At 40.3% G+C, this 15,881-nt stretch overlaps 1 protein-coding gene across 1 annotated transcript in view; it reads right to left on the bottom strand.

The window, feature by feature from the left end:
• DCHS2 (dachsous cadherin-related 2) overlaps positions 1 to 15,881 on the bottom strand; it is a 346,741-nt gene that overhangs the window by 157,659 nt on the left and 173,201 nt on the right. Inside the window, exon 3 of the mRNA XM_052655032.1 lies at positions 15,033 to 15,264. Within this exon, the coding sequence (XP_052510992.1) occupies positions 15,033 to 15,264 (232 nt within the window). The remainder of the gene's footprint in view (positions 1 to 15,032; positions 15,265 to 15,881) is intronic.

Below are 15,881 nucleotides of genomic sequence, written 5' to 3'. Positions count from 1 at the left end.
ATAATATGTAAACTATAATCATAAACACTAGCATGAATACTTTGCATGCATACACACATGCAAAGAAATATGCACACTGGAAAATATGGAAAGATCTGAACAACTATATAGAGAGCCCATCAATATGGGTTGAGATTACAGGACAACTCACTTTATACTTCTTACGTTACTATAGTTTTAAAGAGCATATGTGCTATGGACTGAATCGTATCCATCTTCAATATGTTGAAGGTCTAACCCCCAGCATAGCCATATTTGAAGCAAAGAAATAATTAAGGTTAAATGAGGTCATCAGGGTGGATTCCTGATCCTACGGGATTAGTGTCCTTACAGGAGAAGATGCCAGAGAGCTCTCTCTCTCTCCATTGTGTGAGAACACAAGAGCCCTCAACAGGAGCTAAACCAGCCAGGAACTTGGTCTCAGACTCCCAGTCGCTAGAACTGTGAGAAATTAACATCTGTTGTTTAAAACAGCCAGTCTGTGGTGTTTTGTTACAGTAGCCCAAGCTAGGGATTCTCTGGCTGCTCAGACAGTAAAGAATCTGCCTGCAATGCAGGAGACCAGGTTTGATGCCTGGGTCAGGAAGGTCCCCTGGAGGAAATGGCAACCCACTCCAGGATTCTTGCCTGGGAAATTCCATGGATGGAGGAGCCTGGTGGGCTACCTTCCCTGGAGTCACAAAGAGTCAGACACAACTGAGTGACTAACACTGACTGATCCCAAGCTAAGGCAATTAAGTTTGTAAGTAGATATTTTATACGTGTGTGTATATATAAGATACTCATAAAAATATGTGTTTATTACAAAACATTATTCTACCTCTCTTTAGAGCTTGTATACTTGCATACCATAATGAAGCTTTACATTGGTCATTAAAACATGCATTTTAAAATAACTGTGCAAAAGTCTTTTCAAAAATAGGATTCTTATTCTGTAAAATGCTTCAAGGATGTACAAGAATGGAAACATCAGAACTAGCAAGTGAAGACATTTAGGAGAGCTGTATTCAATTAAATGAATCCTTGAGGTGGAGATAAACATGATCTGTAGAAATTACCTATAAAAGTGTTTGAACATGTGATTCCCAGATACAAACAGAAATAATGTTACCAATGCCCAAATTACTAGCAAAATGTGTCCCAACAACATATGGTAAATCAGGAAATGTAATAAAATAAATATCTGTACTATATTCACTCTCTTAGTTGAAAGCATTCTCTCTGGTGAGAGTAATCTAGTGTTCAGTGGGCCTCATCTCCAAATTCTGAAACTGGTGTTTTAAATCAAGATAATTTGCTAATGAGATTTGGTAGTCTCAAAGGTTTGACAATGGGGACCAAAAAGAACACATAAGTTGTCTGTGGTTTTTATTAGTCTATGCTTCATGCCACACAGAATGGTATTCCATGCAGCAAGATTAATTTTCTAGTTTTCTAACAAAATTTCACTGATAAATGTTCATCTCATTTGTTATATTACAGATCAACAAATGTGAAGGAAAGGAAAAGAGAAGAGAAAAGGAGACACTGTGGCAAATACAGACAGCTGTACAAATATAATTTTGTCAAGAACCTTCACACTTAAGAAATACACACTCACTGATCAACAGCTGAATGCCAGTGCTAAATGCCGTGCAGCTAAGGCACTGCATGGTGTTAGCTCTTACGACGAGGGCTTGGCTTGCATGCCTGCTACGTTGCTAAAGGCATGTCCAATGCTTTGCACCCTGTGGACTATGGGATTCTCTATGGGATTCTCAGGGAAGAAACACAACTGGAGTGGGCTGCCATCTACTACTCTGGGGGTCTTCCCTATTGAGGTATCAAACCCACATCTCTTACACCTGCCGCATTGGCAGGCAGGCGCCTCACATACAGCAGTCATTCACAGACATGAACTCACTGATGGGCAGTGGCAGGAGGCCCCCTTCCCAAAGGGAAGGGCCTTGTTGAGGAAACATTTTTCAAGGCTTTTAAAACAAATAACACTGTATAAGAGCCTGACCATACAAGGTAAATATTTCTAGTTTTAGTTTTTCAAAAGGTTTTTAAAAGAAGATGCCCATTATCTTACTACTTCAGGTGTCATTTCACAGACATCTCAGAAGTATGTCCTTTGTTCTAGAGTGTCTGCATTAAGATAATTTACATTCACATATACGCATACACTTATATATGTGTGTATACATAGATACATACATGTCTATACATACCTACACATACTTGTATTGTGTACATATATACATAATTATATATATATATGTCTATATATAAAATATATAAGTATTAATCTACTTGAAACTCCTCTGCAATGATGGGATGGTCAGTTTTACATGTCAGGAAATCTTTTCAACAATACCAAGTGCCAAGTACTGTCTCCATACTATCACAAATTGCACTGACTTCCGTGAATGCCCACAGATTAGTCACCTAAATCTATCATGGATTTATCCTCTTCATCTATAAATTAGGATGATGATAATCACCCAGCAATCTCAGACACAATTAGTTACTCTCTGAAAATGTCCAATTCTTGTATTAACTATTTTAAAAAGCCCCAAATTTTAGGATTTCTAAGATTTTTCAAAAACTTTTATTAAACAAAAGCATGATACTTCATTAAGAACAACCACTTGAAAGGCAACACAACTGATAAATACACTTGTCTGGATGTTCAGGACAAAACAGTGTGACAGAAAGCCCTGAGGGCCACTGGGCCATGTATTAGTAGGTGTGCCTGCTTATCTCCATATCTTCTTTTGTGTATTTAAATAGATGATGGGTACTTGTGTCAGTCAGGAACCAATCAGGGAAACAGAAACCACACTGAGAGTGTTAGAGACCACACAATGAAAAGAACCAAAGACGCCTGTGTGAAGTGAACGTGTAAGTCGTTCAGTCATGTCCGACTGTTTGCAACCCCACGGACTATAGCCCGCCAGGCGCCTCTATCCATGGAATTCTCCAGGCAAGAATACTGGAGTGGGTTGCCATTCCCTTCTCCAGGGGATCTTCCCCATCCAGGCATTGAACCTGGGTCTCTTGCACGGCAGGCAGATTCTTTACCATCTGAGCCACCAGGCAAGGCTGACCACACATGTATGAGAAGCTAAACCCGTAAGAAGTGGAGAATGGGCAGCGCTGCATGGAGCAGTGGGCTCCGGGGCTGCAAGGGCCGAGAGGAAGAGGCAGTGGTACTAGCTCTGCCTCAAGGGAGAGGAAGGGCTCTGGGGTGGTGCTGCTCGGATGGTACCCAGTGCCCAGGGCACCTCCTTGCAGCTGATATCCAAATGCCTGAGAGACTGACTCATGGCTGGTGTTCAAAACTTCAAGGGCAAGGCCAGCAGGCACTTAGATTGCCTTTGAGAAGTCACAGTGAGGGTAGTACTCGCCACCCCAGGGCACGCTGCAAGGTCAGTGCAACTGATGGGCACTTACGAAGGGAATGCATTCTCATACACGGGAAAAGGAGACACTGGTAATCACATACATACGTGACATTTTTTAATAAGGAGAGACAAAGGTAAAATCTTACAGCAGCAACGAGAGAAGAAAGGCTGAGAACCCATAATGGAATAATTCTTTGACTTCTCAATGGCAATGTCAGAGGCCAAAGGATAAAGCAATATTGTGAAATTTATGGAAGAAAACAATTGCCTATTCAAAATTTTCTACTCAGATAAGCTACTTTAAAGTATGAATACTGGATCAGTCAGAATTCTTCAGAGAAACAAAAGCAAATAGTGGAAATGATAGAGAGACAGCGATGTGGGAGAGATGATAGGGAATGAGGGGAAGAAGGAATAGACGCAGAGAGACTAGAGAGATTTAAGGAACCAGCTCATGTGGGGGTTGGCAAATCTGGAATTCAGGGCTGGCCAGCAGGTTAGAAATTCTTGCAGGAGTCGATGTCACAGTCTTGAGTTGGAATGCAGCCTAAAGGTAAAATTCCTTCCTTCTGGGGGTATATCAGTCTTCTCTTTGAAGGCCTTCAACTGATAAGATGAGGCCCACTCATATTATGGAACATTTTTTGCTTTACCCAAATATTACTTAGTTAAGTGTGAATCACATCTTAAAAACTCCTTCACAGCAATATCTAGACTGGTGTTTGATAAAAAACTAGGTACCATAGCCTAGTCAAGTTGACACATAAAATTAATTATCACAAGCATAAAATAAGGCCAGGACAGATAGACAATTTACCTCTTACAAATCATCACTAAAAGAATTACTAAAGGGAACACTGTTGTGATACTAAATACACTGACCACCTCATTCCTGAAAGCAAGTGCTGCTAGAAATATAAAAATATATCAAATATATCCTTTTAAATACAACAAAAAATTGGCAGTAAAGACAGTAAAATATTAAGTGATGCACCTAGAGTGCATACAGCATGAATTCAGCTTTGACCTTCAGAGTATTTACCAAATCCCAGTGTCCCTGAATTTTTATTTTAATGACTTCATGGAACTCAGGAGGCAGACGACAAGACCAGGGCCTTTGGGGATGAGGGCAGTGTTGAGAGGGAGTGTTTCACATGAGTTCCTCCAATAAAATTAGATCCACAAAGCTTTCAATGTAAGAGGGAGCTAGAAATAAATCCCTGCCTGCCAAGTGAAAATTAGTGACTTGAAACCTGGTATTCTAAACAGAGGAGTAAAAATGTCCTTTGAGAATTCATAAACATAAGCCAACCTTCAGAGTAGTTTTTAGCCTGAATTCACAATAAAGGATGATATGAAAAATTTCAAGTCAAGAATTTAGTTGAAAACAATATAGATTTTTCCTTCCCTACGGTGCTTAGCCTCTTGAGAAACCTATATGCTGGTCAGGAAGCAACAGAACTGGACATGAAACAACAGACTGGTTCCAAATAGGAAAAGGAGTACGTCAAGGCTGTATATTGTCACCCTGCTTATTTAACTTCTATGCAGAGTACATCATGAGAAACGCTGGGGTGGAAGAAGCACCAGCTGGAATCAAGATTGTATGGAGAAATATCAATAACCTCAGATATGCAGATGATACCATCCTTATGGCAGAAAGTGAAGCAGAACTAAAGAGCCTCTTGAAAGTAAAAGTGGAGAGTGAAAAAGTTGGCTTAAAGCTCAACATTCAGAAAACAAAGATCATGGCATCCGGTCCCATCACTTCATGGCAAATAGATGGGGAAACAGTGGAAACAGTGGCTGGCTTTATTTTGGGGGGCTCCAAAATCACTGCAGATGGTGACTGCAGCCATGAAATTAAAAGACACTTACTCCTTGGAAGGAAAGTTATGACCAACCTAGACAGCATATTAAAAAGCAGAGACATTACTTTGCCAACAAAGTTCTGTCTAGTCAAGGCTATGGTTCTTCCAGTAGTCCTGTATGGGTGTGAGAGTTGGACTATAAAGATAGCTGAGCGCCAAAGAATTGATGCTTTTGAACTGTGATGTTGAAGAAGACTCTTGAGAGTCCCTTGGACTGCAAGGAGATCCAACCAGTCCATCCTAAAGGAGATTAGTCCTGGGTGTTTATTGGAAGGACTGATGTTGAAGTTGAAACTCCAATACTTTGGCCACCTGATACGAAGAACTGACTCATTTGAAAAGACCCTAATGCTGGGAAAGATTGAGGGCAGAAGGAGAAGGGGACAACAAAAGATGAGATAGTTGGATGGCATCACTCACTCAATGGACATGGGTTTGGGTAGGCTCCAGGAGTTGGTGATGGACAGGGATGCCTGGCGTGCTGCGGTTCATGGGGTAACGAAGAGTCGGACACGACTGAGCAACTGAACTGAACTGAACTGAGGGTGCTTAGGCAAGGGAAGCACAAATACTCTTCAGAGGAACTCAACTTCATTCCTGGGATTAAAAGAATTCTCTCAGATAAAGATTCAAGCCCACAATAGAAAATCACACAACACATGAGGAAATATGTTAATATGAGTTAGACTCATTACTAACAGCAGATTTGGACTGGGAAAGACTTCAAAATGGACAAAATGCTCTAGTTAAAACAGAGAAATTACTCAACCATATGTTGTTTATAAGAAACACAACTAAAACCAAAAGATACAGGCAGGATGTGAGTAAAAGATAGGTGACTATATGTTGCCTCCACCCTCACGCCCCTTGCCTTTTACAGTCTATCTTATCTATGCCAGCCCCTTGCTCTTGGACCAGAGCCCCTAGCTCTGGTTATGCTATAATCTTATTTTTGCCTTTCCTAACAATTTCGTGAATTTGATCCACAGTCCTTCCTACTGCTTAGAGTTCGAAGCATTTCTCTGGCTTCATACTAGGCTCTTCTTATAGTCTCTGAGAGATCTCAAAGGGTGTCCAGGGCCACCTGCATCAAAATCATCTAGATTACTTGTTAAAAAAAATTTTTTTTCAGGCTCTTACCTAGATATCCTGATGTCTAGAAAGATTATTAAAATTAAAAGACTCTTTCTCCTTGCAAAGAAAGCTTGGACAGCAAAGAGACCAAACCAGTCAATCTTAAAGGAAATCAACCCTGAATATTCATTGAAGGACTGATGCTGAAGCTGAAGCTCCAATACTTTGGCCACCTAATGCGAAGAGCTGGCTCACTGGAAAAGACTGAAGGCAAAAGGAGAAGAGGGTGGCAGAGGATTAGATGGTTAGATAGTATCACCAACTCAATGGACATGAATCAGAGCAAGCTCAGAGAGATAGTGAGGGACAGGGAAGCCTAGCATGCTACAGTCCATGGGCTTGCAGAGACATGACTCAATGACTGAAAAACAGCAAAAAAGAAATGTTACAGAAGTGGGAAAGGATGCTGGAATTGAATTTCTAAAGATCTCTACTGGTAATTCTCATGTGTTCTAAAGTTTGAAGACCACAGCTATATACTATTTCCATCAAAATATTCATATGTTTCATGACTTCAAGAGTTACTTTGCTATAGTATCTTCTCATGTCCTCTCACCTGAATTAAGCTCTATACCTCTTTCTAGGGGGCCTTCTGGGGTATTTGTCAATTTGACATCAGTTGGATCATCTATCATTCAGTTAAAATTAAAGAATTGCACATGACTTATCCTCTTTCATTAATAAATCAAATTAATCATCATCTCTATATCATTTTCCTCTTAAAATATTCTCAGATTAGTTCCTTTCTATTTTTATTACTATCTCCTCAGTACAAGTTTTATTATGCTATCCCTGGATAATAATAGTAACATTATTATTACATATTTTCTGTTAATTAATATATATATTCCCTGTTCAAATTTTCTAGTCTTTTAATCCAACCAACACACTACTTCCAGGGAAATTGTTCTTGAATATCATCATGACACACTGATGCTCAAAACCCTTATCTTGTGTATTTCCTATATTTAAACTTTGTCATGATTTAAAATTCCTTCATTAAACCACACCCACCTAGTGTAGCTCTGGATCATCATGAGGCCCATCTCTCCACCCAGACACCATCATCTTGTGTTGTCATAAATATATGTAACAAGTATGATAGCAAAGCACAATTCATGGTATTCAATTTTCACATAGGGTCAAGAGAAGAAAAGTGAGCCATACAAAATAAATTAAAACAGGAAAGAATAAAGGTATTCAACCATAGAGTGCCTTTATTCTTTTCTATTTTAATTTATTTTGTATGGCTCACTTTTCTTCTCTTGACCCTATGTGAAAATTCAGGAAGCTCCTGCCACTTGCACAATCACTAGCAACCAATTAAAATTCTTTTTGTTACATTAAGTCACAGAAGAGTCTCAGTTTAATAAAGAGTATAAATGTTCATGGAATAATCAAAACTCTAAGGCTGAGTTCAGGTGGGGAAAAGAATCTGACAAAGAATGGATGTGCGTGTAACGGCATTACTTTGCTGTACTCCTGAAGCTAACACAACACTGTAAATCAACTATGTAGCTTCCCTGTTGGCTCAGTGGTAAAGAATTTGCCTGTCAATGCAGGAGACACGGGTTCAATCCCTGGGCCGAGGAAATCCCCTGGAGAAGGGAATGGCTACACACTCCAGTACACTTGATTGGAAAATGCCACAGACAGAGGAGCCTGGCAGACTACAGTCCATAGGGCCGCAAAAGAGTCGGACATGTGACGAAACAACATGAAAGAGCTGTGAATGTGAAAGTCTTAGTTGCTCAGTCCTGTCCGACTCTTTGCAGCCCCATGGATTGTAGCCCTTCAGGCCCCTCGTCCATGGAATTCTCCAGGCAAGAATACTGGAGTGGGTTGCCATTCCCTTCTCAGGGAATCCTCCCGACTCAGGGATTGAACTGAGGTCTCCCACATTGCAGGCAAATTCTTTACCATCTGAGCCACCAGGGATTATCAACTATACTCCACCAAAATTAAAGATAAATAAACAGCTATAATTAAAGGGGAAAAAAAAGTTTAGGTAAGACATGTGCTACAGGTCAGAAGTTGTTAGCTTCTTTCTTTCCTCACCTAACTCTCCTCCTCTTCCTCATCTTGCTAATGTGAGTTTCTGAACCATCTAGGAGCATCTAGGGCAAAGGAGGGGATAGGAGAGCAGCAGAAGCATCCTCACTGGACAGCTGCCACTGATGCTGGAGCGTCAGTGCTCTTCTGCCCGGGCAGCTGTTTAAAAACCACTTTCCATCACTAGTGCTTTCCTGGCTTTTGCAGGGAACATGAGGCTGCCATAATAGACACGACCACGTCCCTCTTCAGACGCACCGCTTCCTCATCTCCTGCAAAGCGGGCATGGCTCAGACCCCGAGCCCTGGCCTCTGCAGGCAGGACTGAACCCCACCCCAGCTGTCTCCACCACAGAGCCCGTGCCCAGTAGATGCCAGTCAGCACTCTCAGCTCCACAGACAAATGTTGCAGGAGTCCCTCCTTTATCCCTCTGTCTATCATTCCTGCTCTAGACTGTTCAGGTGAGAGACACCCTTGATTGTATTTGAACGTATCTTTTAAAATATGCTAAACCAGAGGGTAGCCAACAATCCCAGGAAAAGCAGGAGAAAGGGAGGTAATTGTTAGCACACATCCAGATCAGGCCTTAGAAGAACAGCCTTCAGGCGTTTCCCTCCTGACGGGCAGCAGAGCAATGCAGGGTGCAGTGAGTCAGCAGGCCTCCATGGCTTTGTTCTACTGGCAAGGACGTTGTTAGGAAGGAGAAGGCCCATCAGGTCATTTTAATCTGGTACCACTAACTATTAACATTACCACATTCCCTTCTTTAAAAGTCAGTGCTATTTGTAGTTCCCCAGACTGATCTGACTCTCCACAGTGTGCCTGAGTACAGAAAGCAGGCTGCACACGAAGCCTCAAGAGCCCCACTCCTGTGACAGTCACGCTTTCTCACTCTAACCTGATAATGGGCATTCAGTTTGATGCACAACAGGAAGAACTTGCCTAACACAAGCCTGAAGATAAAATAACTTAACTGTGGACTACCATCTGTTAAAAACTAAGACGCCAGATAGCTGAGCTTCTTTTGGTCAAACACTACCCTATTGTGTATGGCTGCACTGTCAATATTTGACATTCGGGATAAAATTATTAAGTCTCTGGTCTTCTTCTACATGTTTTTTCTTTCTACATTTCCACATATGTTTCCATAGATTTCTGTACTGTGGTATGGACCATCTATTTCGTTTCCAGTATTAAACTTTAAAAATTAATGTACTTTCATACCATGATTTTTTACATTTATTTATTGAGATATAATTGATCATACACTATTGTATTAGCTTTAGATGTACAAATTAGTGATTTGATATATATATATATGCATTGTGAAGATGATTATCAGCAACCATCACATACATATTTACATTAATAAACTTTTTCTTGTGATAAGAACTTTTATGATCTACTCTCTTAGCAACTGTCAAATACACAATATAATATTGTTAACTACAGTCACCATGCCGTACATTACATCCCCAGAGTTTATATATGTTATAAATTTAAGTTGGTACCTTTGGACCCCTTTCGCCCCTTTCACCTGCCCAACCCCTCCCTTCTCTGGCACTCACCAATATCATCCCTGCGTATTATAAGGACTATTACTGTCAGTTCAACTGGACTACAAACTTTTTTGTGGCAACAATTCCATCTCATTCTTTCTTTTTCATTCGCCAACCGCATACTTTGCACCGTCTACATCCCAGAACAGAGCTAGTAGCCAGAAAGGGAGCCAGGAGCAGAACAGACAGTGTCAGTGGGGCACAGACAATCAAATATTCCAAAACATGTACTTATAACGTAAAGGGAAGCTGTTCTAGAATACAAACTGGGGGCCTGTTCTAATGTGCTTGGGGAAGGGATCGTCAGAAAATGCATCCAGGGAAAGGGGACCTATAACTTGAGCTCTGAAGGATGAGTTAGGCCATTAGCTGGGTGCGGATGTGTGTGGGAACAGAAGAGAGAGAGCCGTCCAGTGTTCTGGGCAGAAGGGAAGACATGTGATGCACCCAAGAAGGAATCACATGAGCTCAGAGAAAGGAGGCGAAGGGGCAAGAAGGAGGAGGAGGAGGAGGAAGAGAAAAAAATGGTAGCTGGTGTCAGGAATGAGCACCAAGACTAAGGAGAATTACTGGAGCTGAGGCCACAGGGAAAGCAGGGCAGGTCACCAAGAGCCTGGGAGACCATAACATAACTGGCTGCTTTTGGCTGTTTAACTCTCTCGGTTGCCCTTTTAATTACTTGTCCTTCTGTAGTGTTAAATTTGGATTTTGTGTGCATCGCTACTAAACCCAGAACAGACAATAGGTGAAGCAATGTGAGCTTTTGTTGTCAGATCTATGAGACTGAGCAGGAATTTTTGTCTGTCTTGTTCACTGATGTATTCCAAACACTGAGAACTGTGCTTGGTTCATAGTAGGCATTGAAACAATATCTGTGAAAACGATGGACTTGCCTCCATTTTCTGTCTTTCTTTTCAGAACTTTTGACTTTTTCTTGTATCATTAGCATACAAAGAGAGAAATCACAGAAATGTAACAATAGGTAGCCCTAGCAAAAGACATACTTGGGCAACAATAAAAGATTCACACAAATGCTTGAAATCTGCCACCTTAAAATAATCTGAATTATAAGTAATGCTTGTTGCAGAGTAAAATCACTAAATAAATAGAATCAACACAAAAACTAAAAATCGTTCTTTTTACATTATTAAAAAGATTACTTCGGACAGTGTAGAAAAAAATTGACCAATAGTTCATAAAATGGGATTAAAAATACATGAAAAAGGCTATTAATAAGTAAGTTTGTTGTGTTCCCTCCTTTTAAAGCTCAAAACAGTGTGGTCTGCCTTGTACCCACATCAAAGGAAACCACTAACTAAGAATAAGGGAAGTGAAGGCTCAAGTCAATTGCTCTCTCCTGGTGTTGAGACACATTCTACAAAAATGTCCTTTGAACCAACAACACACTTAGAAAACCAGGAACAGAACAGGAAGATAAACACACAAGAGAAAACAACTAGGACATCGCCATACCGCCTCTCCAAAACATTTTCCTTCCCAGCTAAACACAGTAAGTCCAAGAACTCTGTTTCTAATGCATGAGTCCTGGTTATGGCACAAACAGATAGTGGAAATCTCTTGTCTTCGGGAAAACTGGAGCCTATGTAAGCTTATCAAATAGTATATCTGATAGAGGAAGCCTCAAAATGAAAGCACAAAGGAACCAGTGAGTAAATGAATTAATGTCTCTAAGAGAGAATTTCAGAGTATTTCAGGAAGAAGTGACAATGTATAAATCAGCTATCAATTCTCAGTCTTCTCCTCTACTATACAACTATGTACAACCACATGTATATGAGTGTATTTAGTTTATACAACTAGAAAAGAGCTGGCATAGTAATGCTGCGGAGGGAATCTGAGAGAGTTCTGAAGAAAAGTCGGGGTAGGCCCTGGGATCCTGTGCCATTCTGCAATGGGGAAAGGGGATTTTAAATGAAGGTATGCTCTATTATCAGTGGCACTGCTCTGAAATTTCTTAAGAGTCTGTAATAAGAATTTAAATCATTTTTCAATTATTTCTAATTCATTTATTCATTTACTCCATATATATTTACTGATAGGGGCAATTTCTTGAGACTGTGTATCTACTGGCAGGCTCTGTAGAGACAGGCCTTTAAAATGAAAGCAAGAAAGTCCAGCCTTTTACAGGTTCAACAAAGACACAAATCTAGGAGACGAAAGCCATATTCCAGTACAGCTCCTTGTTCCATTCTTTGAGAACATCAGCATTTAAACCAGTTTTTATGGCAGGGCCTGGAGGCCTAACTATTACGTACAAAATAGAAAATGTGTCTGTAGTTGTAGTCAACCAACAGATGAACTGGAACTCAGCTGTCCAAATTGGAGACAACCTGTTCACTAGGCAACTTCTTTCCACAATTAGTCATGACGCTGTTCATTCTCTTCTAAAGGTTACAGTAGAGCATTAGCAGGTCCCATGAATTTCTCACGAGCTGTGATTAGGTGCAACCGCATTCTCAGCCCTGTCAGACTGAGAATGTCTTCACCCTAAATTCACCAGCATCGAAATGCCAACAATAATATCCCAAGGCCCCTTCCATTACAAAGTTGGTTTTTGCTTTAAAAAAATACCAAGATACTCTTCTAGATAATAACCACTTAAAACGTTCTCCCTGATTAACGATGGCATTTGTTTAATGCCCGTGCCAGGAATGGAAGCCTGTGGCTGTCGAAGCCAGCACAACAGAAATATCTCCTAAAAACACAATACAGTACAGATAATTCTTCAAGACTGTCCAGGGAAACTAGAGGATGAGTGTGTTGATGTCTTTTAAAACAATCTGCTAAATGCTTTTAGATCATGTGCCCTGATTACTGGCTGACCCATATATTTTTGGCAATGTTAGTGCCCTGGAGGGCCTGACAATTTGACAAGTAGTTAAGGTCCTCAGTTTAGATGAATTTTGAAAAAGTCAAGATAAGCAGAGACTAATTTCCTAAAAAAGTATTTTTGTCTGACCTTTGAAAGGCTAAAAGGACCATGTCAGTGGATTATCTTGAGCAGGGAAAGTTTTGTCTTATAAAGACTGTCATTGTAAACAACTAATCCCCTGGTCAGTCACACACACTAGAAATACACTTTCCAGGCAAGATGCAATAACTCTTTAGCTAATGGAGCTAGTTAAGAGGGCAAACTAACTTACTGCATCAGGTTCCCTGTCTCAGTTATTATTTGTTGCTAATGAATACAGTCATTACAAAGGATGGTATAAAGATCCAGTATGACAATGTGCACAAAAGCCCAGTGTAACACCTCACATCAGTATTAGCATCACAATAGAAACACATCTCACCCATGCTCAGAGAAGGTGTTTCAACAAAAAATAAAATCTTGAGATCTCTGCCCACCCTCCACCCCCACCACATGTTCTGAAGCACTATTCACAGTCACCAAGTTGTAGACAAAACTTAAGGTCTATCAACAGATGGATGGATAAACAAGATGTGGCCTATACATACAATGGGATATTACTCAGCCTTGAAAAAAGAAGGAACTCCGGAAACACGGGAAAATATGGACAAACCTGGAGGACATAAAGTTAAGTGAAATAAGCCTTCCATAGGACAGTTATTACATATTTCACTCTATGAAATATCCAAAATAGTCAAGTTCATCAAATCAAAGAGTGGAAAGATGGTTGCCAGGGATCAGTGAAGAGAGAGAAATGGAAGGTGCTAATGAAGGAGCATAAAGTTTCAATAAAACAAGATGAGTAAACCCTAGAGATCTCCTATGTAACATTGTACCTCTGATCAATGATAATGTTGTTATTCAGTCTTTAAGTCATGTCTGACTCTTTGTGACCCCATGGACTGTAGCTTGCCAGGCTCCTCTGTCCATGAGATTTCCCAGGCAATAAAACTGGAGTGGGTTACCATTTCCTTCTTCGGGGGATCTTCCTAGATCTTGTATGGAACCCACATCTCCTGCACAGGCAGGCAGGTTTTTTTACCACTGAACCACCAGGGAAGCCAAATGATAATGTACTGTACCCTGAAAAATGTGTGAAAGGAAAGATCTCAGGTTAAGTGAAAATAAAAATTTTTTAAAGAAGAAATGCAAAAGAAAAAAATTTTTTTTGAAGGCTCATTATTAGGACCAGAATATCTCCAATATCTCCATAGGATTATAATGTAATATTATACACTTAAAATTTTATATTTTCTTATAACCAAACACTTCAAACATTTCTGTTAACAACAAACCAATAGGGAAAGGAGGCAACCTCTTAAATATTGATTACTTCTGAAAGGTTCAGTTTGCCCACTCGATTTCTTCAGCAGATACACAATTACCACATAAGAGACCTAATAGGAGCTTTAGGTATCATTTCAGAAACAATGAGACTAAGACCTGAAGAGATTAAGGGAATGCCAGACATAGCACCAGAAAGGCATTTCTTTGGATGTCACTACACAATGCTTTTTGCATGATTAGGATTACTTATACATTGAAAGGATGTAAGTTATTCTTAGATGATCATACAAATAGGGGACATTTGCAAAATAAATACTACTAGCCAGTATCTTTTATAATTTACCACCTTTAATCCCTGGTGGCTCAGAGGTTACAGCATCTGCCTGGAATGCTGGAGACCTGGGTTCGATTCCTGGGTCAGGAAGATACCCTGGAGAAGGAAATGGCAACCCACTCCAGTACTCTTGCCTGGAGAATCCCATGGAGGGAGGAGCCTGGTCCATGGGGTTGCAAACAGTTGGACACAACTGAGCCACTTCACTTCACTTCACTTCAATCCTCACAGAAACTTTGCAACATAGGAATTATTAGTACTCCTAAGGTAAGGAGACGAGGCCACTGAAGGTCATAAGACCAGGAAGAGGCAAAGCTGGGACTCAGATCCAGTCCTAGCCTAACAAATCCTGGCTCTTTTCAACATGCCTTCTGGAAGGTGATGTGAGTCCTGCAACACCCCTGCCAAGGAAAAAATTATTTCAACTCATTTTCTGGTTGTTACGTAAAAGCTATTGATTCCAAGCTCACATACCTGTGGTGGAGTCGATGGTGAAAAAGGATGACAGGTCTCCAAGGACGAGCTCGTAGTTCACTGTCCCATACATCCCGGAATCCCTGTCTGTGGCAAGAACATTGATGACTTCGGTGCCCAGCTGCGCCTGGCCACTAAGGCTCGTCACATAGGTTAATGGGTTAAACACAGGTTCATTATCATTTACATCCTCCAGTTCCACACGAACAAAAGCTTGGGCACTGAGTCCACCCTGTTGGATGGATGAGAAGTGATTACAAATGGGTCTCACATGAACACTGGGATGCAGAATAAGTGAGAAGGATCCTAGAATAGATTTCTGAAACAACCAAAAGTATGTGTGTGGATGTATTCATTTTACTTTTCACACACACACACACACACACACACACACACACACATATGTGCATTTTACTTTTAAACTTGAGCTATGAGTTCATGTGAATAGCATGGTATCTGTACTCCAATACTGATTTCTTAAACTGGAATTATATTACCACACATGTATTTAGGTATGGCTGAATCTCTTCACTGTTCACCTGAAACTATCACACATTGTTAACTGGCTATACCTCAACACAGAAGAAAAAGTTTAAATAAATAAAAAAAAGGAAAAAAAAAAAAAAAAACTTCTAGGAGGTAATAATTTCAGAGTAGAGGCCAAAGAGGTCTTACTTAAGATTTCCTTAAATAAGGAAATCTCTCCTGACACCCAAAGAGAAAAAAAAAGAAAAAATCACTTTCAATGCCCAGATAATCTTTAACTGCTAAGGAGAAGGGATAAGAGAGTACTGGAGGGAGGTGTAATTTCAAAATAGGTAACTGGGGGGAAAGCATCACTAAGAAGGT

The sequence above is a fragment of the Budorcas taxicolor genome, chromosome 17 (assembly GCF_023091745.1).
Source record: "Budorcas taxicolor isolate Tak-1 chromosome 17, Takin1.1, whole genome shotgun sequence".
Lineage (NCBI taxonomy): Eukaryota > Metazoa > Chordata > Mammalia > Artiodactyla > Bovidae > Budorcas > Budorcas taxicolor.
The sequence above is the reverse complement of the archived record's forward strand: the minus strand, read 5'-3'. Positions and strand labels throughout refer to the sequence as shown.